This window comes from Plectropomus leopardus, chromosome 14 (assembly GCF_026936395.1).
Source record: "Plectropomus leopardus strain MGB_pleo_1.0 chromosome 14, ASM2693639v1, whole genome shotgun sequence".
In the NCBI taxonomy this organism is placed as follows: Eukaryota; Metazoa; Chordata; class Actinopteri; order Perciformes; family Serranidae; genus Plectropomus; species Plectropomus leopardus.
Genome location: NC_142189.1, coordinates 19198211 through 19223030, shown reverse-complemented (window position 1 = coordinate 19223030; position 24820 = coordinate 19198211). Strand labels below are relative to the sequence as shown.

Here is a 24820-nt window from a genome sequence, read left to right as displayed (position 1 = left end):
ATGAAGTCATGTGACTGTAGTGTAGTTCATCTATTGCCTAACATTAGTGTTTTACTTCTGACAACTGCATTTCAAAAATCATAAAAGAGGTGTTCATTTATGAAGATTAACTTGCAGAACAAAACGTGTAAGTGTCATAAACTTTTGTTTGTTACAGCAAATATTTTCTGCTACAATCCAAAATCTGATGAAAAAATCCCATAGGCTTTTTGTGGAGGGAAGCAGGGCAATGCTAACTTCTGATCTGGCCTACAAATAAAAGTCATGTCTGCACCACTCTATATTAAAACTTCAATGAGTAGAGTTTTGCAAAGATGACATTGAGAAGAAATAGAAGCTCTGACCTCCTGGTCAACCAGACGTGCGTCGGGCCGTACACCCTGGCAGTAGTATAAGTAGCGTAGGGAGTTTCCGGGCAGATCTCCTCTGGTCAGGATGATTGAATCTGCTGGGACGGAGGCCAGAAGCTCCCTGCCGAACCTCTCAACCACACTGTTTCTGCTCTGATCGCACTCCCTTAGGATTATCAGCACAAACACCATCATACATTTATAATATCATCAAAACACAACTTGTGTTTACTTGAATTTAAAAAGGGAGTTGAGTACATCCTTACTCCCGCTTAGAAGTGTGTGTGATGTGTACATCGGTGTGTATGTGAATGTTTGTAGGTACGCTTTCAAGGTGCTCTGAGGGTAAGTTGTCAGTGCCCCCGCCCCATCCCCTCTGCAGAGCGCTCTGGCTGCCTATCTAATCGTGGGGAGACAGGTGTGATGGGTCTGACAGCACAGGCCATGCTCTCCCCTTGATCAAAGCCGCTCAGTGATGGCTGTCTGGCACTCCCCAGCACTACGCTGGTGTAATCTGCCTTCTCGGACAGCTAACATCTCAGACTGAGCTGTGTGAGTGGAATCTATGTGCTAACCGTGCCTCTCTTTAGCCCCTACCATGGGGTGAGCAGAGAGAAACCTGACATGTGGAGTTCAGACCTGCGGTATGAAGCGCAGAGGAGAAACAAATCAGGTTGACTCAGGGAAAAGTTATGCATAGGGATTTTAGCAGGAACTAGAATGAGAAGGGAGTTTTTATTTCACTTGAACTTTACCAAACAGAGGAATTAAAAAGTAACTCCGGGAACATTTGGCACAGGTGTAGTTACTACAACAGGGACGCTGTAAAAAACGATTTCACGGATAAATGCACACAGATTGTACAGAGTCGGACTGCTTTTTGAAATCAGGACAATCAAAAGAACTTCTAAAAGAAGAGCAGCTTTACACAGTTAGAGCTTGGAGTCACTAATAGCCTACAGAAGTACAATACAATGCTGCTACAATTATGTAAGAATATTTTACTTCATTTCATGCAAACTTTTTAATAAGTTCACTGATGCAGTGTGATCGCAGTCTTTATTGTTGTAGATTTTGCTTTTTCAATTTTATTTTGTGTGGCTGTATAGACATGCATTTAGTTCCACCCCCACCAAAGTTGAAAATAATTTATCACTCTCTATTGACTTTGTATTGTGTGAAGATGCCCCCTTGTCACTTGTCGCTTCTAGCAAACAACCTAAAAATGCCTAAAAGCTGGCATGTCATGGAATGCACTATAAACAGGATAATGAATCCAGAACCTGGTTTTCATTAGCTGCCGAATCGAAAAAAGGGAGCTTTAAGGCAATGAGATGCGAGGCATCCCCAGGATGATTGGGAAAACCGTGGGATCATGACACCTAGTATGGTTATATGCAGCTACCATTTTGCTAATTTGGTCAGAAAAACTGTACAGATTAAAGCTAACTAAACCTAACTAAGATCTGGTTTTGATCTTTGTTATATTAAATGATGATCTTACCTTGTGATTTGATTAAATAGTTGTAAATATCAAAGTATTTCAGACCTGGTCATTCAGTGGACTCACTTCTCCAAAATAAGCAAGGTAAGGAAAAGGGACACTTAGACAGATTGACAATATTGAGTTTGTAAATGTAATATTTCCCCTGTAGTAGACAAAGGATGCTACAATAATCGTTTGACATCTTATCTTTAGGCATTTTGTTAGTGTTTCAGCCCTTGGTTGCATATCGTGGTGCCATTTATCTTCCCCTCTGTAGGGCGTGTTTTTTAGAGTGTGATGCGCTGCGCTCCGTCTCTGCTCTCTGTTGGGTTGGAAACAAAACAACCCAAGGGCAAAAAGGACTATGGGTCCTTCAGTGTTCATCCACAATCCATGTTAACACCACCAAAAATCTTAAAATTTAAAGTCAGCCTTTTTAATATCATAGCCATTGATTAATCTAAAATCGAATATGTTGTACCCAAACAATGAAAACAAATAATAATACTGTTTTGATATTTAGCGACTACAATGTATGTTTTCATCATATTCAACAGGAAATTTATTTCTGTAATTGAGTGCAATGCTCACCTGTGATTGGTGTGCACCATATGTGCCAGCAGAGCCATGGTGAGGACCCAGCCTGTGGTCTTCCACACCCCCCCACAGCCCAGCCTCCTCTCCAGCTCACTGTGTGTCCGGCTCAAGCCGAGGCCTGCCAGCACACACACCGCAGCATCACTCTGCAGCCAGAAACGCTCAACCTGCAGGTAGTGAGAGTGAATATAGACAAACAAACACACACACACACACGTCAGTGTTTCCCGTAATATTTGGGTTTTTTTGGCTCTCAGTCCAGTCCTGAGGTTACTAATGGACCAGTTCCAGGATCTGCATATACTGCTGTTTGAGTGCTTTAACTTCACGATAGATGTACTGTCTACTGTATAAAGATTTATCATATACTGCAAATTAAATTGTAAATAAATGTATAAGCTTATTGTAAGAGCACCGCAGGCAAATAAAAACAAGAGAAACATTTTGGCTTGGAGGGAGGATGTTGAAATGAGTTGAAGTCTCACCACTCCGAGCAGAAGGGGTCTGCTGATGTCCAGGTTGGCTCTCCAAGCAAAAAAGAGCGAGTAGACCACCAGCATGGCCGCCAACAGCCAGGACACTGAGCGACACGTCCTAACATAGGAAAGGCCACTAGTTATTCAGTATACAAATATTATTCCCTTTTTCATTATCACTTCATGAATATTGTTCTACAAACTCCCGAGCTGCCATTTCCCCATATCTAGTCTAATGTATTATTTTGTCTGTTTACTCTGTAAAAATATTGTTGTTTTGAATAAGTCCATACAAACATTAATGCAGGGATGGAGATCACAAGCCCAAGAGCAAATGTATACGCCAGCCAGCTAAGAGGTGCATGATTGATTTTCTAATGCAGACTGAGTCATAATGAGCTGGTGCCAAGCGCTGAATCACAAACTCATTACAGTACAGCTGTAAAATGTACTTATGCACTAAAAAGAAAACACGTTAGCCTTGTGGCAATAAAAAATCATCATCTGAACCTGAAGAGACACTTTCAAGCCCCAGAAAATGACTTTTGGATTTTCCAACAAATTGATCTGATGGGTTCCACTGAGTGGCCACTAACACATACTGTCAAGATTCTGTTTTTCTCTTCACATTATGCACAATTAGTAACAAAGTAAATGATGAGTTTTTAGTGATAAATGTTCTGATATTCTTTACATACAAAGAGTTCCACTCCACATTTTAACATTAGGTAAATTTGCATGGCTTCCTTTTGGCATTTTATAAAATGACCTTGCTCTTTTTCATCTGTGTGTGTATGCAGCCAAGTCTATCAAAGTGCACCCCAGGAGAGGAGGAAGCAGGGGGTAGCTGGCCGGTGCACCACAGACCCCCAGGGCTTCGCTGAGCTTTATCAGCTCCACCCCACAGACCCTAGTAAAGGCACTGCTGTAATGAATTACTGGATCACAACGCCACACTGCCACATACAGATACATACAAGCAGCGATTTACTCGTCCACACAAACATGTTTTTTTTGAAAATCCAAAATACACATCAACCTCTCTTGATTTGAATGTGGAGCGTCGCGACAGCTTGACAGTTAGGTGCCTCAGTGTTTTTTTGTATTCTCTTTTTCTAAGATCAGCATTTTGTCAGTGGTTTTGTTCCCTGTCTTTTACTCCGGGGGATTAGGTTTTTGGTTGAAGTGGCTGCTGAGATGAGTGTGACAGAGTTTGGTGTTTTGTATGCCGGCGTCTCGCTCATCCTACCTGTCCCATGATGAGAGGAGAAGGCCTATTCCTGCCAGCACCAGCACAGGAAGCGAGAGGTCTTCCAGGCAGTGGTCCAACTGGGCCCTGCGCATACACAAACACACACAAGATATATGATGGACACCAAAGACAAGCTCAATTACCCTCCCTGCTAATGAACTCAAGGACACCAATTACTAAATGCCCTCCATCCTCTATCAAAACAAACTCCTTGGACTGTGCGCTCCTCCTTTCAATCGGATTGACAGATACGAATGACTGTGTCATCCACCCCCCGCTGCCCCATCCTCTCCTCACAGTGCCTGTCAGTCACAGAGCGCTTGCTCAGAGCAGAGAGATAGTTTCCTGCCTCTTCCTTAATACCCATCTCTATTTGACAGCTTATTGAGTCTCTATATCTCCCAATGTACACTATGTGTGAATGTGCTCATGAGCGTGTGTTTGTGGGTGTGTGTGTCAGCTTCTCCAGCGGGTTTACGTCTCCAGTGCGACATGCCTGTCATGTTCGCCTCTCTTCCCCATCTTGAAGGTGTGCTTGTCCATCAAGCAGCAGGGGTGATGGGAAGGGGTGGGTGCCTGGCAGAGGGGGGGCTGGTAGTGGGGGGTCTTAAGACGCACATGCACCCCCATCCCGTCAGCTGGAGAAAGATACCAGGAGTGGGTTGACTGCGGTGGTGGTGGTAGCGGGGAGCAGGGGAGGGGGGATCGGGTGGAGGAGGTGGTGGGAGGGGGGTGTTGCTGGAGTGGAAAAATACAATTTCTCCAGCTCTATTGCAGTGTCTGTCATCACAGCTTGTCACGCTTAAACACCAGAGCTGAGTGATCATTTCAAACTGCTGGAGAAACAGAACACAGCGATTTGGCCCTCTAAGCAGGTTCAGTTCTGCTTTGATGGGAGAGAGTGGAATGGGAAGAACAAAAGCTGCTGGGGAGGAGAGAGAGGCAGAGAGAGATGGGCTGCAGAAACGACTCTGGGCTCTCAGAACAGATTGGAGTGTGTGTGGTTAAACCTGTGTAAAACACCGGAACCAGGGCAGAAAGTGGTTGGGTCCTTCATTTGGAGAACCAGCCTATCACAGTGCCTTTAGATCAAATCTCTACAGCTTTCATTGTTGTTTCTTTCCTACTCCATCTTCGAACCTGATGTTTAAAGGCCTAAACAATCTGACGAGAGTGTTTTGAAGTACACCTAGTGTTTTAAAAGGCAGACTGTGCACCAAAAGTGTTATGAGGAACATGAAACTGCTCTGACGCCACTACTGTGACCTTCTTTTTTGATTTTGAGCTTTCAAATAAGGACCTTGCGACCAAAACAGTTTTTTCTGCAGCTACAGAAGCTGATGCGAAAGGTCCCACTTTGATTTTTGGGTTTCGGGTTTCCTGTTTGGGTTTTTCCTTGTTTAATTTTATTCACTCATAATTGGTCTGTTTCCTGATTCATTTTAGGTCCACTCCTTAAGTCAAGTCCATAGACAGTATATAAAGATGGACAGCTACCCCAAAGTGAGGCTATTCGATCTCGATCGGCCCCTGGTGTCTGACTGCAGTACAGGTCCTTAGGCCCGCCCCTCCATGTTAGTGAGTGGAGATAGGCCAAACTAAACTCAAAGTACACACCAAATAAACGATTCCCAAAGACGGTTTCTGTCACTAAAGGTAGTTCTCATCACCATGATGTCTGTTCAAGTGTTGGTTTTTATGATACGTTGTACAACACGTTATACAAAAGGGGGCTTTTCCACTGTGATTGACAGCTATGACAGCCAATCCGTGCACTTGCATTCAATGGAGCTGCTCATAATTGGCCGGAGGGGTGTGTCTCAATGACATCACCCTCGCAAGATGACAACGCCCGTATCCTGGATATTTTAACCTCACCTCAGTGCAGCGGGGGTAAGTGGGGGCGTGTCGTCCATCTTTATATACAGTCTACATTTTACTTTCTGCCTTTATGTGTTTTCCAAATTAGAGATCATCTGACTCAGATACTTGTTTAACCTTATCATCAACCCTGCCATCTCCGTGGCTATTCAAAAGATGTTGGGGCACGCTTTTTGACAGCATGGGAGGGATATGACACGTGCAGTGTAACCAGAGTTGTGATGATGGAGGGTTATAGCAGACAGTATTAGATATGAAAAGATGATGTCAGCTCAGGTGCTTTTTGAGTTAACTCAAACTGATGGTGGCTTATAAACAATTGAATGTTTATGTAGAAAAAGTATTTGTTTATTTGATGAATGATATTGTGCAGTCCGGTGATGGTCTGTTGGGAGCAAATGCACTAGTAGCATCCTGCAGAAGTAGTCCTGTCTGTTGTTTGTTGGTTATTGTGGGTCTTCTGTTATTGTTAGTCCACCCTGGACTGCTATTCAATGAATGAATGGTGATCTGTTGATCTTACTATCATCTGTCCATTATGGATGTGGCACATTGTTTCCTGGTGTTTCTGACCATTTTTGTGGTTGTGCTTACACAGCGTGAGCTCGTCCAACCAAATGCACTGAAGTACAGCTGCAAGTTTCTTCCTCTGTGCTGCAGGAGATATGGATCTTATGCTGTGACGTGTATATTGTATTGTATGTATTTGTGATGGACTACTGCCCGTAAAGCAAATTGCCTGTTGGGGACATGGATGTTTTTTTAAATCTTGATAGAAACACTATCATTTACAATTTTACTACGCTTCAGACCTAGTTGGCACCCCTGTTTACAGAACATTGTAATTTGTTAGCATGGATGCTCAAATCGTTAGTGTCATAGATATTGTTCTTGGTCTAGACGGCCCTTTATCTCCATTTTTAAAATCATTCTCCCCAGGAAAACATTTCAGTTCACTCCAAAATATGTAATAAGTAGTTGCATTTTGTGTTTTAAATGTGTTAAAGACAAAAAGTTGAAAAAAGGCCTAGCAGACTTACTTTAGCATTGAGGTCAGGTTTACAGAGCTCTCTGTCTTTGCCTGCAAACACAAAAACAATACAATGAAAACCTGATGCTGTGATGAAGGCAGCTAGGCTGAACTGTTAGCATGTTTCTTTGACATGGCAAGAATAAATTATAACTGAGACTAGTTAACTTTGCCCTGACTATCTGTGTGTGTGCTACATTTTTACCATTGGATATTCAGCATTGGAGTTGTAGTGAAAACCACTGGTATACAAGGTAAAAGAATGTCACCAGAGCCCATATACCGACTAATGGTACATGATAAAAAAATCTCGAGTAGTGGGTTGATTTTCTTATAGTGAGGCAAGCAGCACGTACCAGACTGAAGGTGCCATATTCAGCCCTCAGCAAGTGGGTGAGCAGGCCTGGCAGGGAAGTCTGATCCCCCCAGCTCCAGCGGGCTGTATTGAGGTAGGAGGAGATGGGCAGGTAGATGTATGGCAGAAACCCAGCCAGGAAACACACTCCCAGAGAGACAAGGCCACGCAAAGACAGCTCCTGATGAGATTGAGAAGAGATTTTCTTTGTATATGTATGTGAATATGTATGTGTATGTATATATATATATATATATATATATATATAACATTTTATTTTTTTCCAACATTGTAGTAAAATTTTACATATTAAAAAAAGCTGCATCCCAAGAAACTCAAACGTACATTTTTGTTATTACACTTGACTTGATATTTAATATATAGAATAGCAAGTGCCTTTACTGTAGATGGGACAGCAACCAAAGCCACTGTATGTTTATAACCATACTTTTTGTACCCGTCTTGAGGTTCTTAAAAACATAATTAGAATCTGTTCTACGTTTATAAAGAAAACCCCAGGACTTACCCTGAGAGAGTAAAGTCGATGAAGGACCCAGGGAATGATGACTAATACATACAGCACCAGGGTGTGCTGGTTACAGAGCCCCAGGCCACAGCACAGGGCTCCCCAGTGTGCAATCTGACAAGGTCAAGCATTTAAATACAGCACAGTGAGTCCAATTTGAAGTTTTTTTAAGGAATGATCAGAGAAAACTGAACAACAGAGACCCCAAATGAGGGTCGCACTGAGTTACCTTCCCCCTCTGGGTGGCGTTTTCAGCACAGTGGAAGCTGGCAGTCAAGAAGAAGAGCAGACCGACAAAAAGGTTGTTGAGGGTGAAGACCTCTGCCACCATGGACCACTGCCAGCCCAGCCTGGACACAGCGAACAGCCCCCCAGCCAGTACTGCTCCAGGGCCGGGGCCTGCCAACCTGACAGTGAGGGAGGAGAGGCCTTCATAACTACACACAACTTTAGAAAGATCTGCAACTTCTCACACAAACACAAGAATATCACAAACAACACCTTGTTCTAACCAAACTGAGTAATTACAGTCCAATATTTGAATATACCAATCCTAGCCTTACTTTTTGTTGTTAGTCACTTTAAAAGGCTACAGAACTTCTTTTATTTGATCTAAGTAAAACTAAACTGACACAAAAAAGGAAAAACAACAAAGTCAGCAGCTTCACACAAAATTTAATTTTTGAAAGGCACAACTTCCCCCAGACTAATTTGGGGACCCATTATAATCTTCCCGCGACCCAAGTTTGCTACTCGGACAAGACCTTGAAAAACACCCAGTAAATTGGGCCATTCACATATCATGAGAACTCCCTCCCCAGCAGAGGGTTGATCTCGAGCAGACTGGCACAGAAACCACCGTGGTAGAGATAGCACTTTATCCTCAGCCTCTTAAATATAATGTGTGCACAAAAGTTTCCCCCTTCCTCCTCTCCTGTACTGTCTCCATCTCCTTTGCAGTAATTGAAGCAAACTTGGGATAATCTGTCATACGCTAAGACCCACCACTTACTAAAAATGAGAGACAGAGGGGGAGAGAGAGAGGCGACAAATGATGGGGAGAAGGAAAAGAAAAGAAAAATAGTGCAGAAAAGTGTGCGTTAAAGGGGTGAGACAGTGTGCGGGATAAAGGATGAAATATAGAAAAGGGAAGAAAAAAGTTCAAGAAGAGAGAGGGGAAAAAAGAGAAAGGAGAAAAAAAAAAGCAGCCCAGTCCCCGGCATGCTGGCTCTGAAATATGAGCAGGCTCGACAATTAGGGAAGTCAGGCAGTATGGCCCTTTCCGCCATTGTGTGGAGTGGCTTAGAGTCCTCATCAGCCTATCAGCTAACTGACAGGCAGAGAGCTGCTCTATTCAGCACCGCAGATACAAGCTGCAGGCCAAACGGCTGCCAGGTCCCTTATGACCCCACAATCCCTTGCCGGTGACAGCTTCAAGCTCCATAGCAAATTAGGCGCTCTCACATTACAATCGCAGAAGACAGATTCCATTAACGGTATCTGAAATTGAGTAGAGAGCAGGCCCGTTATCAGACCTGACTCATAAGCACCGCCATTAATCACAAGGCATGATACCATTTATACATTTCCAGCTCTCTGCCTGCCGCTGTGATAGTCAGCCACAAAAGGCCTGATGAGACTTAGGCTAGGGGAACAATGGAGCTTTCTGAGGAAAGCGCGGTAAATCAGGAAAAAAAGGAGAGGGAGAGCGAGAGCAGGGTGAAAAAAAACTCTTGCTTGCTGACTACTTCCCCTTTTTTTCTTGGTTTTTCTCTCTCCTTCTCTCCACTATTTTTCCTCTGTGTTCACTGTAAGGCGAGCACGGTGAATGAGTATGTATATGTGCGTGTGTGTGCACTTAAAGACGGGGGGGGTGGACTGTGTTGATGGGGCGTCTAGGAGTGGGTCTTAATAAGAGATAGCAGCGTCTTTCTTGCTGCACCGCTCCAGGAATTAGTTGTAACTTGAAGGAAGGATGAAGGAGGATGGGGTGGAGGGGGGCAGATGGAGACTTTTGTTGAGGTGCAGAGACCCCCCGCACCCATAATTTTACCTCCCTGCATGACAATTAACCCACAGCTCATGCACCTAGCAGGGGGGCTGATTTTGGGGGCAGCACTGGGTGCACAACAGTCGTGGGGGTCCACGGACGAGGTTATTACACCAAGTGTGTCCCTGCCTCTGATAGTCAGGCAGCACTCGTCACATATTCAGAGACACACACAAACACGCGCACACACACATTCCTGTTCTTCAACTTCTTTATTCTCCCCGAGTGCCTGACAAATCTCTCTGTTAGAGCTTGTCATTCGGTAAGAGCCCAGTGATGTGTGTACAGTGCGGGCTGTAAATGACCTGTCTGTCTGCACGGGACCACCTGGGTCCCAGTCAGCCTCTCAGCCTCTCCATAGCTCATTCTGCGGGCTGGCTGCTCCCAGGGCGTGCAGATAAAGCAGGACATATTCTGACACCAGTGTGGCCGTGTTCCCTGTTATCATGACTCAATGCGGTGCAGGGATGCTGCTGTGCTGAAATGTTGTGGCTCAGTGACAATGGCCTGGTTGAGACGTGGCAGGAGAATAACACCGCTGACAGTGAGACTGTTCTACCCTGCACTGATCCACCCTGCCAAAACGTCTGTGTCATCACTTGGGTAATTAACTGAATGAAAAATACATAATGCATACACTCTGGAATTGAGCACAAACTTCGTAATAATGTAAGAAAATTACAAAAATTTTTAGTTTTTTTAAAAAACTAAAAATCATACATACAAGGAAAGAAAATGGTTAAATAGAAAAAAAAATGAAAATGTTTGATACAAAACAGGTTCAAACAGTAAGTTCGAAGGTAAAGTAAAAAAAAAAAAGTAATGAATGACTGATACAACAGACTCTGGTAAGCATTGCCCCCTTCAAGGACACAACAAAAGCTCAGTATAATCACTTTGAAGTGTCAAAATGGGACCTGCCTCATTTACTCCCTCAGTTCTACAGTACGGGCCAGAGACGTGCCAGCACCAGTCGTCTGTGCTAAATAACAGCACACAAAAAGCCTTCACCAGCACTCTGCACTGAATCAGGCTTCACAATGGAGCTGGCCAAGGGAGCCACTGTCACACACCACCCCGGGGAACAGACAATACCACAGCTGTGCCATCGCGGATCAGCACCGCACTGTTCTCTAACCGAGTGGTGGTTTGGGAAAAGCAGCGTTGGAAAAGAATCACACATTCCTGAAGAGGGTAGAGAGCCCAAGAGAGGAGGTGGCCAACTCGGGCTGAGGCGGAGGTTTCCAGCTGGCCCTCGCTGACACCCTAGGGCTCTCCTCTGGCCAGGACACCAGGCAGGGTACTTAGTAGCTATTATATGACAGGGGTAAGTGTCTGATGCACAGCTTTGAAATTTCAAAGCCAAGCAGAGATTGAGATACAATTCAAGCTTTAAAATGAAACAGTATGTATGTGTCAGGAAATCTAATACTACATAAAAATACTACAAAATGTTTTAGAGTCAGTTAATGTATAACTTTGGGCTGAGCCATGTCTTGAAGTGAAATTAAATCATTACAACATCATCACATCATTTAATGATTAAAAAAAAAATTGTGTGAACTTTACAATGTTCGTATCGCAACACACGTACTTACATTTACAGAGTAAAACCGACTACTGGTCAGCCTGTGAAAAAAGATGGACAATAACTGCGTCTAAAATCGCATACTATACACCATGTATAATATACATGTATGATAACTGCATCTAAAATTGCATACTATACACCACATACCCAACATGTTGACAACTGTTCAATATACTTTTGTGTCCACAAACAGTATGTATCTTTTCCAACGCGCTGAGCTGTAATTATCTAGTCACTTTTCCAGAGCCTCCTTGCCGGTCGCCAGGCACGTAACCTGCTGTGTATTTTTATTTTATTGTATCTGATTTATTTATTCTCTTTAATTCTATAGACTTTTAATAATTTTTTAATATGTTATTGTCTTATTGTTTTAATTTTCTAGTCCCGTAAAACTTTATGTATATATAATTGCTTATGTTAGCCTTTAAATTGTGTCTGTGTTATTTCAATTTTACTACGTGAAGTGCGTTGGGTCCCATGTTTGTATGAGAGGTGCTATATAAGTTGAGTTGAGTTGGGTAACCTGTGCTAACCTCAGCTCTATTATTTTGCTTTAAAAATATTTTTAAAACTATATTATTACGCCTAGCAAAGTGAAATCTTACACCTCTGACATATTAACACTTAATAGGAGGCTTTATTGATGATCCAGAACTGTCTTGGCTGCTGTCCATTACAAACTTTGTCCACTTCAGCATTACATTGTGGAATATATATGCCAGTGTTTATATGCTGTAATACTTCACTGGGAATAGTGTGGAAATTCCACACTCTTGGTTTCCTACCACGTTTTCAGACTATTGCTGCGTTCAAAAGGAACTCTTGAACTTCAAACATGTTTACAGCATGGGAAGTTGTATACACGAAGTCTAGAACTCTGAGTCCTCCAAAATTTTCCACTAGAGGGGGGCGTTTATATGGTCACTTCTCATGAACATGGTAAACACAACCCTTTTTGAATGCAGAAATAATAAAAATCTCACATGTTGCCTTAGCCTATTAAAAAGTATGACAGCCAATGTCTTCTGTGGCGATGTAGGAGCTTTCCAATGTTTAAAAAAAGATGCTGACATTATCAGGTTTATTTTGGCTTTGGATTTTTTGCAGAAAGCCTGTGTTACAAACATGGGGCATGGACATGGAAAGACATTAACATTAACCAGGCTGGGAGAGTTTAATGACAGATGCTAATGAATTGGATTTTAGGAACTGTAAGATCTGGTGTTTAGATGGCTTTGTTGTTTAGTCCCCTAAATTTATGTAAGTGCAATACTAAATCACTGGGGTGCCCCATTAAATTAATGATTTCAAGCAAAATGTAACTAAAGACGAACATTTCAATGCCTTATTTTATGTGTAGAGTAACAATAACAGTGTAACGGAATTAGTTGCATCGAAAATTTTAGATGTATTCTTCAATAACTTTTTCATATTGACCGGCCTGGGAAATAGATCGACATTATATCAATATTGTGATATGACACTAGATGTTGCCTAAGATTTTGGATATTATAATATCGGAAGTTTTGTCTTTTTCTGGGTTTTAAAGGCTTCTTTACAGTAAAGTGATTTAATTTTCTGAACCTACCACACTGTTCTGTTATATTATCTGACACTGTATCCACATTAGTGATGGTTATTTATCAAATAACTCATTGTGTAAATATTTTGTGTATGTAGAAAATAGTTAAACCTACAATAATATTGATATTGAGATATTTGCTCAAAATTTCGGTTATATTCGATTGTCTCCATATTTCCCAGCTCTACATATTGTGATATCATCATCACTGATTACAATATTGTTTTTAGCCATCTTATCCCATCGTTTTATTGATATATTATTGATATCATTACAAGATTTTTTTTTTTACTTGAAAAGCTGTTCTATTTGTGTAAAATACTCAGTGAATGCTTTTACTTGTATCATTTTTTCAATAATCTGGGGTGAAATTATCCTCCACAAGAACCCACAGTCACCACCAAAATTTCACATTATTAATGTTGAGGTAAATAAAATACATATTACTGCATTTTTTCAGTATTGCCAAGCCCTGGTCTTTTTTTATAGCTGACTTTCAAACAGTATATTGGAATCTGAGATGCCACAGCGTAATTTTCAGCCAATCACCAATCCAAGCACTTCCCTGTCTTTCCTGCCTCATCCGGTGTGCAAAGAGGATGCTGTCTGCTTGAACAGAGAGGAGGGTAAATAAGGGTCCCAGCGCTGCCGCTCAGACACCCCTCCTCCAGGAGAGCGCTCCAGTGCTCCAAGTGCGTGTAAAATTAATCACCACAATTCTGCTCAAACAATGCAGCCACTGACATGACAATTTCTTCCAGAATGCCATCTTAATCTCCACCCAACACACAAAAATTACAGGAAGAGGGAAAAAAAACAATTTACAAAAACCCTATGTTTATGCAATTCACTGAATGCCATTTCTATTGCTGCTTTTTCCAACAAAGTCATTAGGCACACACCAGTGATACATAAATGTTGCTGTATAGATTCCATTAACTAATTCTGGGTGAATTGTAATTGCCGAGTCTGATCCGTCTCCGTGCCTGGTGCCTTATTAAGACTGCCTGTGGTGGGTGAGGAATGTAATATTGACGTCCGAGGCAGACACAATCTCGGGCCCACGGGCGAAAGGAATATTAAACTGGTACTGTATTCTGCTGTCTATCTAGCCCTCCTCCCTCCTCCTCTCTATCCCCATCCCATAGCCAGTAATGAGGAAATAACATCTTCATTAGACATCTGTTTAACTGTATTAGAGGATGAGTCCTGGGGGAACCATTGGTCATGCTGAGGATGGGGGGGTGGGGGGTAGAGGAGGTCTGTTGGACTACAATATGACGGATGAGATATTGCAGAAATGGAACAAAAGGTCCAGATTTGGGGCCTTTTAAATAGACAAACCTAAAATTGTCTTTTGCATTTTCAGAAGAAAATAGAAATGGGGGTATTTTCTATTGCCACTTGGGATGAAGATTTTATCCTAGCATAGCAGATGTGAGAGGGAGGGGCAGCTTTGCCACCTGCAGGGAGAGGTGAGAACATTATCCAACAAAACAACTCTATTCAACTGTTTTCACAACTCAAAACAAAACCACGCAAATGGCTGCAAAACACAATCCCCACACACATTGCTCCTGACATGACCCCAACAAGATACACGCAACTCTGTGGAAAAACAACCCACCTGAGCGAGGAGGGAAGGCGCCATCAGGACCATATGGTGAAGGTCCTTATAAGGAGCTGGGGACACAGCACAAGGCAGGGGATGGCACCACGCCCACCCTCAGGTCCACTGAGGTATCAGCTGTGCCACATGGGCCAGCTCTTGGCGGGGGAGCCTCTCGCAGGTGCATTTGTTTAGAGGGCCGCCAGGGAAAGGGAAGGCCAGGCGCTTCAACAGTTATGTAATCATGTGATCAAAAAAAAAGTGCTGATGACTGAGCGTTGCGAGGTTGTTTTTCTGCTCTGATGGCTGTCAGCACACTAACGTGTCTGCTCCTGGTTTCTCAGGATAAGCTCGGGGAATGGAGAGAGATTCCTCCCAGGTAGCAGAGATTCAGAGCAGCTTTAGCAGATAAACTGTGAAACGAGAGAGCACAGAATACCAAGCTGTCTGGATTATCCCGCTATGAAGGGTGCATTCCTCCAGAGACTCGTGGCTGAGGAGGCCTTTAGCATTCCACAGGCGAAATGTTTCTTTCTGTGAACCTCTGAGTGCAATCGATAGTAATTATCATTACGTCCACCATCCTCAAAGGCTTGTCAGGCCATGGTGTGAAAACATAACAAGACATGCAATTTGGCCATCAAACCATATGATCAAGCCAAGAGAACTGTAATTGACAAATCAAAGGGAGGCTAAGTGCTACATTTAAACTTATGCAAGAGAGAGAAGTGGCTTCCAAGCCTATCAACTTACATTCCCCCACATTAAACACGGCAATCTGGCCGACTAATTTAAATTGATACATCAAAGGCTTGCCATGTTGGGTATACTCCAGATGAATTTCAAGGTCTTACAATTTACTATTTGAGAGAAACTGCCTTCAAGTACCCGCATTAACTTCAATACATTTTGCCATCTGAAAATAATCACACAAAGCGATGATTTGTTTGGGGAGGGGGAAAGTCTACTTCTCAGCTGATGCAAACCCAAAAATAAGAAGTAGTGAAAAAGTTTAAAAGGGCCTCAAAGGAACAGAAACAACAAAATACATCCCGGAAGTTAATTATGTTTGGGAAAAGACACCGTAAACTGGCGTTGCTGCAAGGACAGAGCAGGTACGAACGGGTGTCAACTGGTCAGTTTTGGCATTTCATCTGAGGGAAAGGCCTGGCCAGATAATCCCTGCAGGGATGTGGCATGACATCTATGCCAGTCGTCTCAGTATGGTCAAAGCACCCAATGCCCTCCGTGCCAGAGCTGAGATGGAGGTCTTGACCATCCGGAAACATCCCCCCTTCATCTTTTGCCCTCTCCAGTAACCCCTCACCAGGCAGAGTCTGCCAGCTGATCCACGGCCACAAGCTCATCCCAAACTAGGCCCTGAGCAGATAATGACTAAAACCTTTTATGCTTATTTTTCAAATTGAAAGCGTAGATTATATGTTCATACTTAAGAGCTTATATGGTGTGACTGTGTGCTCTGGCTGAAGTCCTTGCTCTCCATCATCCCTTGTTGGGGAGTGGGTGGGGTTGGAGGTCCTCATAATGACTTTTCACTTGACCATAATCCAAAATTGGATCTAAATCCCCAGAGATTACAAACAGGGCTACAGTTAACATGCCCACAGTGAGCCAAATATCACCCAGACTGCATGGATATTTTCTGGCCTCAAAATAACTGTCTGTAAATGTCTGGCCAAGAACAGAGTCCAATCCTCCAATTGACTGGTAACTCATCAAATGTATTAGGACATGGGGGCAGTATAGATACAAAGGCAAAAAATCGCAAAAGAAGCACAGTGCTGCCTCCTTTTTGTTTTTGTCCACTTTTTATTCTTTTCTTGTCCTGGTTAAAACTGGTAACTTTTGATTCACCTCTGAAAGGCAGAAATGCAAGGCAGGGTGTAAGACTGATGCAGTCTGGGCTTAAGGCCAGTCCCCTGGGTAGCATTTCCTCCCAAGCCTCTGCCCTTCTGCAGCAGGGCTGACCCTGTACCCTGACCCACTGCAGACCACCTGCCACCTAGCACACACTGGCCAAGCACACAGGAAGTAGGCCCAGTGCTGAGCACCAGGGAACACACACACAACTCCATTTTCACCTGCTTTTCCCCCCACTATCACAGCCTGCCGAGGTGTACAGCAGGAAGAAATTACATCATATTCAACAATTCCTATTCTGGCCGAGTAAATTAGAAGTATATGACATGCTTGGAAATGCCCCAGTATGCACAAACAGTGACAAAAAGGAAAAATGTTGACACTAAGCTGCCACCAACAATGCAATGTGGGAAATTACTAAGATCAGCAAAAGGGTGATGTAAGGTAGTGCGGCCAACCATGGGAGATAAACACACACACAAAGAGGGACGGGGTAAAATACTCCTTACATGATAGGGTCAGCAGCAGGCGAAACTGCAGGGTGGTAGATGGCGATGCAGAGAGCGTAAACTGTGCTCATGACTGAGCGAGGGGAGAGATGGTTGAAGAGTGGGGAGAGGGAGGAGCAGAGTTAGTGATCCTGTTCCTCTCAGACCCAGGAGGCAAGAAGGGGGAGATAAGAAATCGTGCCATGTCAGGATTGAGAGCATGCTGGGCAGTGGGGGGTGCAGGAGAACAGGGACGTCAGGATGGGGGTTTGGAGGGCGCGATAATTGTGATATACATACACACACACGCACGCTCACAACGGGTGGCTGATGGGTAAACAGGCAGGGCAGGGTGGTGGGAGGGAGGAGTGCGGCGGGGCTCTGCTCCTGAATACTGAACAGAGGATCAGGGACGACACTGCCAGTCTGTCAGGACCCAAAAATACCACTCTCTGTTCCAGACAGCATCAAGATGCAAAACGTCAGTAAGGGAATGTTTGAAGACCCCCTCCACTTTAAATAATGTCTTCCTTTCATTGTGACTTCCCTCAGATGTTTGACTTGTGCTATACAGACTGATGCATGTGCAGAGTTTGTCAGTAGACGGCTGATGTCAGATTCCTCTGCTGAAGGGGAGCTTCTTTGTGCTTTCCTGAAGATTGCAAGTGCAATTAAGTGACATCAAATCATCTCAGACAACTAGACAACTTAAAGAAGTATCTCACTGATATAAAGAAGTCCCTCACATAAAACTACGCTGTCTCTGCAGTAGAAAGACGCAAATACTCTTGAAATTGGTGCTACATGACCAGAGAAAAAGGACGCTTTTGCTCAAGAGGTAGAAAACCTACTATTACCAGATTGCTATGTGCCTGATGTGATGTGGAATGGTCCGTGAGAATGAGGGGGTGGGACATCTGGGTACTGGTTAGACCGAGGAAAGTTTACCGCAGTTCATCTACACATACTACCCACACTGTTTTGATACAAAGCTGGTCAAAAATCAGCCAAATATCTCTTTGAAATACCCTGTTTGGGAATTATTTTTATAGAAGCACATTATTCAAAATATTAGCATAGTACTTGCTGGGCAGAGGAATAACATAATTATGACAACAAACTCTGGAAAATGACTAATATTTCATGTTCCTACCTGCAGACAGTTACGCAGAGGGCGCCGCAAGCTGCAGCCCCCAGCAGGCTACTCATCAGGTTGACACTGTGGGCTGGAGAGAGTGAGGGCAGGAGACACATCGCCAGGCGAGCCAGCAGGGTAAAGAGAGGGTATCCTGGAGGATGGGCCACCTAAGAACAAATGACAAAGTGTGAAATCAAAACCCAAAGATGCACTGAGAGATCACAGCCTCAAGAGAACAGCAAGGTAATGCGCCATTCAATATGTGCTTGTGTGGACGGCAAGCTAAGATGATAAAGGTGTTGTTGGACTTTTTTAAAATGATATGGGAGGAGTGAAAATAAAAAAGCAAGAACATAAAAGCCTGAATGAGAATATAACAGGTGACCACAGCGCACTTACAAGTTAATTTTACTTAAAAAAAAAAAAAAGATCACCCTAAAAAAAAAAAACAAAGGTATATATAACTCGTGATATTAATTTATGTTTACTGTATATCCAATTGTAAAGTTTATTTAAAATCAAGTTATATTTACTTGATTTTGTGAAGTTGCTGTACCTTAAAAATGGCACATTTAATATCATCATTTTTTCTAAGTTTTAGCAACTTCAGTACACATGTATTGTGCATATGTAAACAAATCAGAACTTGAAGATCTCCTTACTTCATCACTGGCAAAATGAGTTTTGTCACAATCAAGTTAAGTCAGACTTACTACTCCTTGATTTTTTTTGTAAAATCAACTTGTCAGATTTATAGTGTGAGGCAGTGAGGGTGTGTTATTTTTTTACAAGCCTCTTCTGACAGAGTGAGAAATCTAGTTGCTCTTCTGCCCTCGGTAGATGCCAGTAGTGGTGTGCTGTAGAGCTGCAATAATGGAAAATCAAGACACATCCCGCCTGGTCTGACCGCAAACTGACTCTGCTATGATACCAGAGCCCTCTTCTCCCTCACTTCCTCCCTCCTCTCACTTCTTTTCCTCTGGCCTCTTCCCAAGGACAGTGCAGCTCCCCAGAGCCCGTGGAAGAGCACGTGGTGCTCACCAGCCTCAGCCCCCAAACCACCTCCGAGCCGCAGTCATTCTCGCCTGGGGGATCTCGGCAATCACAGCAATTAGCCGCTAAGTCTCCTCTACCCAGATAAGGGCTCAGTCATTAAACACAGACTCATTCCCTGGCACTGATAACACGAGCCATGCAGGCAGGGAGAAGGGGCAGCTCTTCCAATGAGCACAGAGCTGAAAGGTGAGAGTATCAAAACCTCACTGGTCACCTCAGACATGGCAAAGGCTACTTGGTTACATTCAAAGAGACACAACTCCACCTAAATCGAGGGACGAATGTCATGCAATGTCACGCATGTAGGTCAGGAGAAGTTAAGGAGCAAAAAGGGAAGAAATAATGTAGAGACAAAAAGACAGAGAAAAGATGTAAAGTCAGGTGTCAGGTAACACTTGAGAACGTGGATGAGGAACTGTGTCGCCAACAGGAGTGGACAGACATGCAGCAAAAGGACAGCTGAGGGACAAAGGCCACAGGGAGCACGGGAAAGCGGAACTCAGGAGCTCTGGGGATCAGAAGGGGGGGCCAGCAGCCTGGGGCCCAGGGACGGCCTGTGAGGCCCTGGGGAGGCCTGAAAAGCAGACAGGCAGGCCACACGGACTGCAGCACTAACGGCAGGATTACTGGCATAGTGACACCGACACAGCCTCCCTAAAAGGATCACAGCGGCGTAATAAACTTTATTAAATAATAAAACTTATTATAACTGTTAACCCGATTTAGTTCATTCTTCGCGGCTTACACACACACACAAAAAAGAGGGGTGGATATAATAAGCCTTATACCGTACATAAGGCAAAGCCTACAAAAGCCATCGCCTTACCATTGACTTTAATTGGATTTGAAAAACGGGTTGCAAATTATAGCATTCTCTACTTGCAACTTAGTAAAATAAGTGTATAGAAAAGAAGGGGAAAAACCTGTGGACTGAAAGTAAATTAATCTGCTTTCTGCCCATGCTTAATTAAACTTCCTTAATGCTTATAAGAGTTAATGAGTGAATTGATTAAACAATACAGCTAATACTTACCCCCAGCTCACAAGCAGTGGTGATCAGCTCTCCTGTGGAAGAGAATAGGGGAGGAAATTAATGTAAACCCAATAATTATTATTAAGAGACAAGTCTGCTCCCAAAGTTTTCCCAAATCAAATACTTGCACTGGGGTTTTGCATTAATTTGCCAGGATCAAAACCTACAAATCTTCCCAGTGTGACATTTCCTAAGCGGCACGCTCATTCTCTTCATCTCTCGCTTCTCCCCTGATGCCTTCCTCCCCGTCTCCAGCACATACACACAGTTATAAACACACACACAAGCCATTAGACTCCCTCTCCAATGCTCTGTCACACAAAGACACACACATATGCTGATCTGAGAATAATGCTTCCAGTCCCATCCTCCCAATGCATCAGGGTCCTTTCCTTTCCTCTCTTTTTTTCTCTCCTGCTGCTCTACGTGCCTCTCTCCTGCTCCCACACTCCCAATGCCTCAATGTCTCGTTTAGTCCGTTGGGCACAAACAGAAAGGCAACGTTGGTGACAGTCACAGAATGAGGTAAGCTGTAAAAATAAGAGCCGGCTGCACAATTTTTTGACAAGCTCTGTGTGAGGCGCAGCACAAAGTGAAAAGAAAACCCCTAAAAGCTATTTGAGGAAGCTTTAATGTATCTGGGCACAAACCCATTTGTGCCAGAATACACCCAGAGCGTTTCAAATTATACTGATTTCTCACCAGTTGTTTGCATCTCCCACTCATGAAAATTGAAATTTGGTTCAGATTAAATGACATTGATAAATGTTTAGGTTCAAGATGGCTCCCTCTACTGGTACTAAATGGGTAGTCATCTCTTGCAACCTATACAGCCAATTAAACAGTGGCCTTGTTTCCCATCACTTTACCAGCATAAAAACTAGAAGTACACCTGGTAAATTAATACAAATTACGCTGGAAACAGGTTTTAACTTACTTTTTAACCAAATCCTTAAAACAGCAACAGATTAGTGTCGGTTATCTTCAATTCTAGCATCTGTAAGTGGTTTTTCAAAATAAACATTTGAAGAGAAAGGACACGGGCCCCAATGAAGCATCGACCATTATAGAACAGAACGGCTGAGTTTCAGATGGCATTGGCTGCATCACGCATTTTGCAACCTTGCCGATACAGTGAATTATTATGCCTAAATTTCTGCCACATGAGGAGCCCTAACTCTTATCACTCTAATGGACCATGAAGTCAGAACTCCTCCACCTGCACAGCTTAAATGTTTTCACAGCTCCATTTCACCTGGCATGAGCCGCCAGCTACCTGCCATCATTTTACATCACACTTTCTCAACCCTCATCGGTTTCTCAATTTCACTTAATTTCCCTCAGTAGTGGCACACTTTTTACACCATTCAACACAGAGAAACTCAAACTAATACTGAGCCAAAACATCCATCTCAGTGCCACAGAGATGCAGTTCTGCAGCCCCAATACTAAAAAGGGAAAAATATTGACTCAACGGGGTAGCAGCATGGGTGCCAAGAGTCTTTGTGATAGTGGAGCATGGGCACCCACACCAGTCTTCCCATAATCCCCATCATTTCCACACTCCACATTCCTAGACAACAGCGTACCCGCGGGGCTGTGCTCAAGCCTCTCCAGGGCACATCACACCTAAAGAGATTAGGACACAGAGACGGAGACCTGGAGAATTCAGAAGGGTGTTCAGCTGGCACTATCAGAGCGGGCATCCTGCATGGTCCCTAAACACTGTGGAGAAGGGGTTGGCCATTTTTTCAAAGGCCCCGTTCGCCAGACAGCAGCACAAGCAGCAGGGCTACTCAGCGCTCCAATTGCCTGCTCTCTCCTCGTCTCTCCTCGCTCATATCTGGCCGAGCTTTTCACACGCTTTCATTCTGCAAAATGTGCATTCCCCTCCACAGCAGCTTGTATGCCAGAGCAGTGCAAACCTAACAAGCAGAGCCTCCATGCCCTCAAGTCCACATTTACAAGTTTGTAACCTTGCTATCACTTCTAAACACTGTTTGTAATTGTGCAAGGCAGTCCTTCATGAACTGAATTACAAGAATGTTGGAAAACATGCTGGCCTACAACATAGGAATGTACTGAGTGAAAGTCATTTGGGCTATGGCTGGTTACAGAGGAGAACAGATTAAATTTATGCATACACACATAATATGAAATTAAACAGCCCATATTTTTTGAGAGTAAGGCACTATAAACAACACACTGTCATTACAAGTGGTGTCTATATTCCCCTCCATGGCACTGCAGTCAGTATTGAAATTAATTCTCTACTTTATTTCTCCTTGTGGCAAATGTTGGTTAAAACAATAGTTATTGTAGATATGTAAAATGGAGAACATTTTGACGCAGTAAATAACTTTCTGATAACTTTATGAATAACAAAGGAGTTTGGTGCAAGTGACTGAAATAAGTTGTTGGTCAAATGGGCAAAGTTAATATTGTGAAAACAATCCTGGCATAAACTGATGTTAATCCATTGGGCCAAATTTGTTTTTGATCCTGACAGAGTATGATTTTGACATTTTTAGATTTCAAAGAAGCCTTCTTATCACATCCTTTCAGTCAAAAGTAAAATGAAATTCTTTCTACAAGCATTATCTCAATTTAAATTTACAAAACCCTTTCAAAACTCATTTATATAATAAGATAAATAAGCTAAGCTGCCCCACCAGGGCATGAAATTAACTTTTGTATCACCAATAAACACAATGTACAATGTACCAAAAAACACAGAAACAATATATACAAGACGCTTCACAGAACATCAAAAAAGGCAGACGTATGTGTTCAATGGTTCATACAATTTATAAAATTGTATTTGTTTTTTTTTTTAATGGTACTGATTGCACAAAAAATCCCTTAGATATCTTCTTTTTCTATAAAGCATCTTTAAAATCAACCGTTATAAAGTGCTTCATGCACAAGGACATGCATAAAAGAAGGCAGAAAACAAATGCAAATTCAACAAAAATCAGCAAATATCAACAACAATAATAGAACAAAAACAAAAAACAAAAAACCCCACACACAAACGTGCACATGTAAGAAGAGATGACATAGATAACAGATAACATAATCAATACCAGAGGAACGTTAGACTATGAAGACACTGCTGATGTGTGAACTATTTTGTTCTTGCAGACTCATTTAAATATAATAAAGATGAACCTTTTGAAAGTTCACAAAGAACATGTCCTAGTCTGCCAATGTCAATCATATGCGTGTTTTAAAATTAATGCATTAGTAAAACATATGCATGGTTAAGTAGATTTTGTCTTTCATGTACCTGCAGTACCACGGACAGCACCAGTTTAGCTGCAGCGATTGCACCAATAAGGCACCTCACGATTGGCTGCCTAGCAACAACAAAGCCACATGACCAGAGTGGAGCATTAGCTAGCATGTTAGCACCAACCTGAGTCTCCTCCGGGGACAGTCCTCTGCACACAGGGCACATACAAAGCGGTGACACAAGCGACAGTAGCGCCTGCCAGTATCCAGCTTGTGCTCCGCTCCGCAGACATGTTTCTGTCTAAATAAATGCCGACAGATTACAAACAAATGATAATGTCGGCTAACTGACAAGCTAGCTACCGTTAGCATCAATACAATTCCGGAACCGCGGACGGTAAATAGCACTGTAAACTGCCAGTTACATAAAAAAAAACCGATGGACGTCTGAAGTAAAGTTAATATAAAAGTAAAAACGTAACTTTACGGTTTTATTTGAGGAGTCTTGGCAGTTAGCGAAGTTGTAACGTTTATGTTCCCGAGGAAGCAGCAACCGACTTCACGCTCACGGGGTAAACTCGCGAGACTACCGGACGCGCCATTCTTTAAAGTTACAGCAGTCGTTAGAAAAAATCTGTTTGTTGCCGCGATGTTTCTTTTTCACAGATCTGTTACCTGACACAACCTAATAATAATATTTCCTGATTTACTGTGCCTCAGTTGTCGAGAATGAGCTGAAATCTCACATCATTTTTGTTCACATGGCCACATTTACTGTCACAACACCTCTAAATAGGATGTAGGGTAAATGTAATTTAATCAGCAAATAACTAAAATGATACATGCCTATGCCTTTTTATTTCTTCCTTGGTTTATATTACTTTGTCATAATTATGACAAGTAGGCCTTTAATATGGATGTGTGCTATATAAAAAGTGTCCACACACAAAAATAAAATAATTATGTAGCTACTAAGTTTTCCAACTGATATTTTTAAGGTCAGGATTGAACTCTTATTCTACATTTTATGGATGACGTCAGGCAGGGGTATTTTCAGAATTTGAGGACATTGGGAACCTAACTTTCAGGTATGCTTCTGTTTTATTTTGTTTTTTCTTTTGTTTCCTATTTTGAAGGTTTTTAATGCACTCTGGTACCTTATTTACCCTTAAACTTTCCAGATTGCCTATGCATTGTGATAAAAA

At 42.7% G+C, this 24820-nt stretch overlaps 1 protein-coding gene across 3 annotated transcripts in view; it reads right to left on the bottom strand.

Moving 5' to 3' along the window:
- tmem260 (transmembrane protein 260) overlaps positions 1–24210 on the bottom strand; it is a 30612-nt gene extending 6402 nt beyond the window's left edge. For all 3 annotated transcript variants that reach the window (XR_015778634.1, XR_015778635.1, XM_042500870.2), the window contains exons 1-11: positions 23800–24210; positions 20382–20413; positions 18308–18459; positions 8183–8360; positions 7954–8067; positions 7429–7608; positions 7083–7123; positions 4159–4245; positions 2919–3027; positions 2428–2600; positions 345–516 (exon numbers count right to left, since the gene is read on the bottom strand). Coding sequence is in view for 1 of the 3 variants with exons in the window: in XM_042500870.2 (XP_042356804.2) it covers positions 345–516; positions 2428–2600; positions 2919–3027; positions 4159–4245; positions 7083–7123; positions 7429–7608; positions 7954–8067; positions 8183–8360; positions 18308–18459; positions 20382–20413; positions 23800–23908 (1347 nt within the window). In the remaining 2 variants the exon portion in view is untranslated. The remainder of the gene's footprint in view (positions 1–344; positions 517–2427; positions 2601–2918; positions 3028–4158; positions 4246–7082; positions 7124–7428; positions 7609–7953; positions 8068–8182; positions 8361–18307; positions 18460–20381; positions 20414–23799) is intronic.
- Positions 24211–24820: the final 610 nt, after the last annotated feature.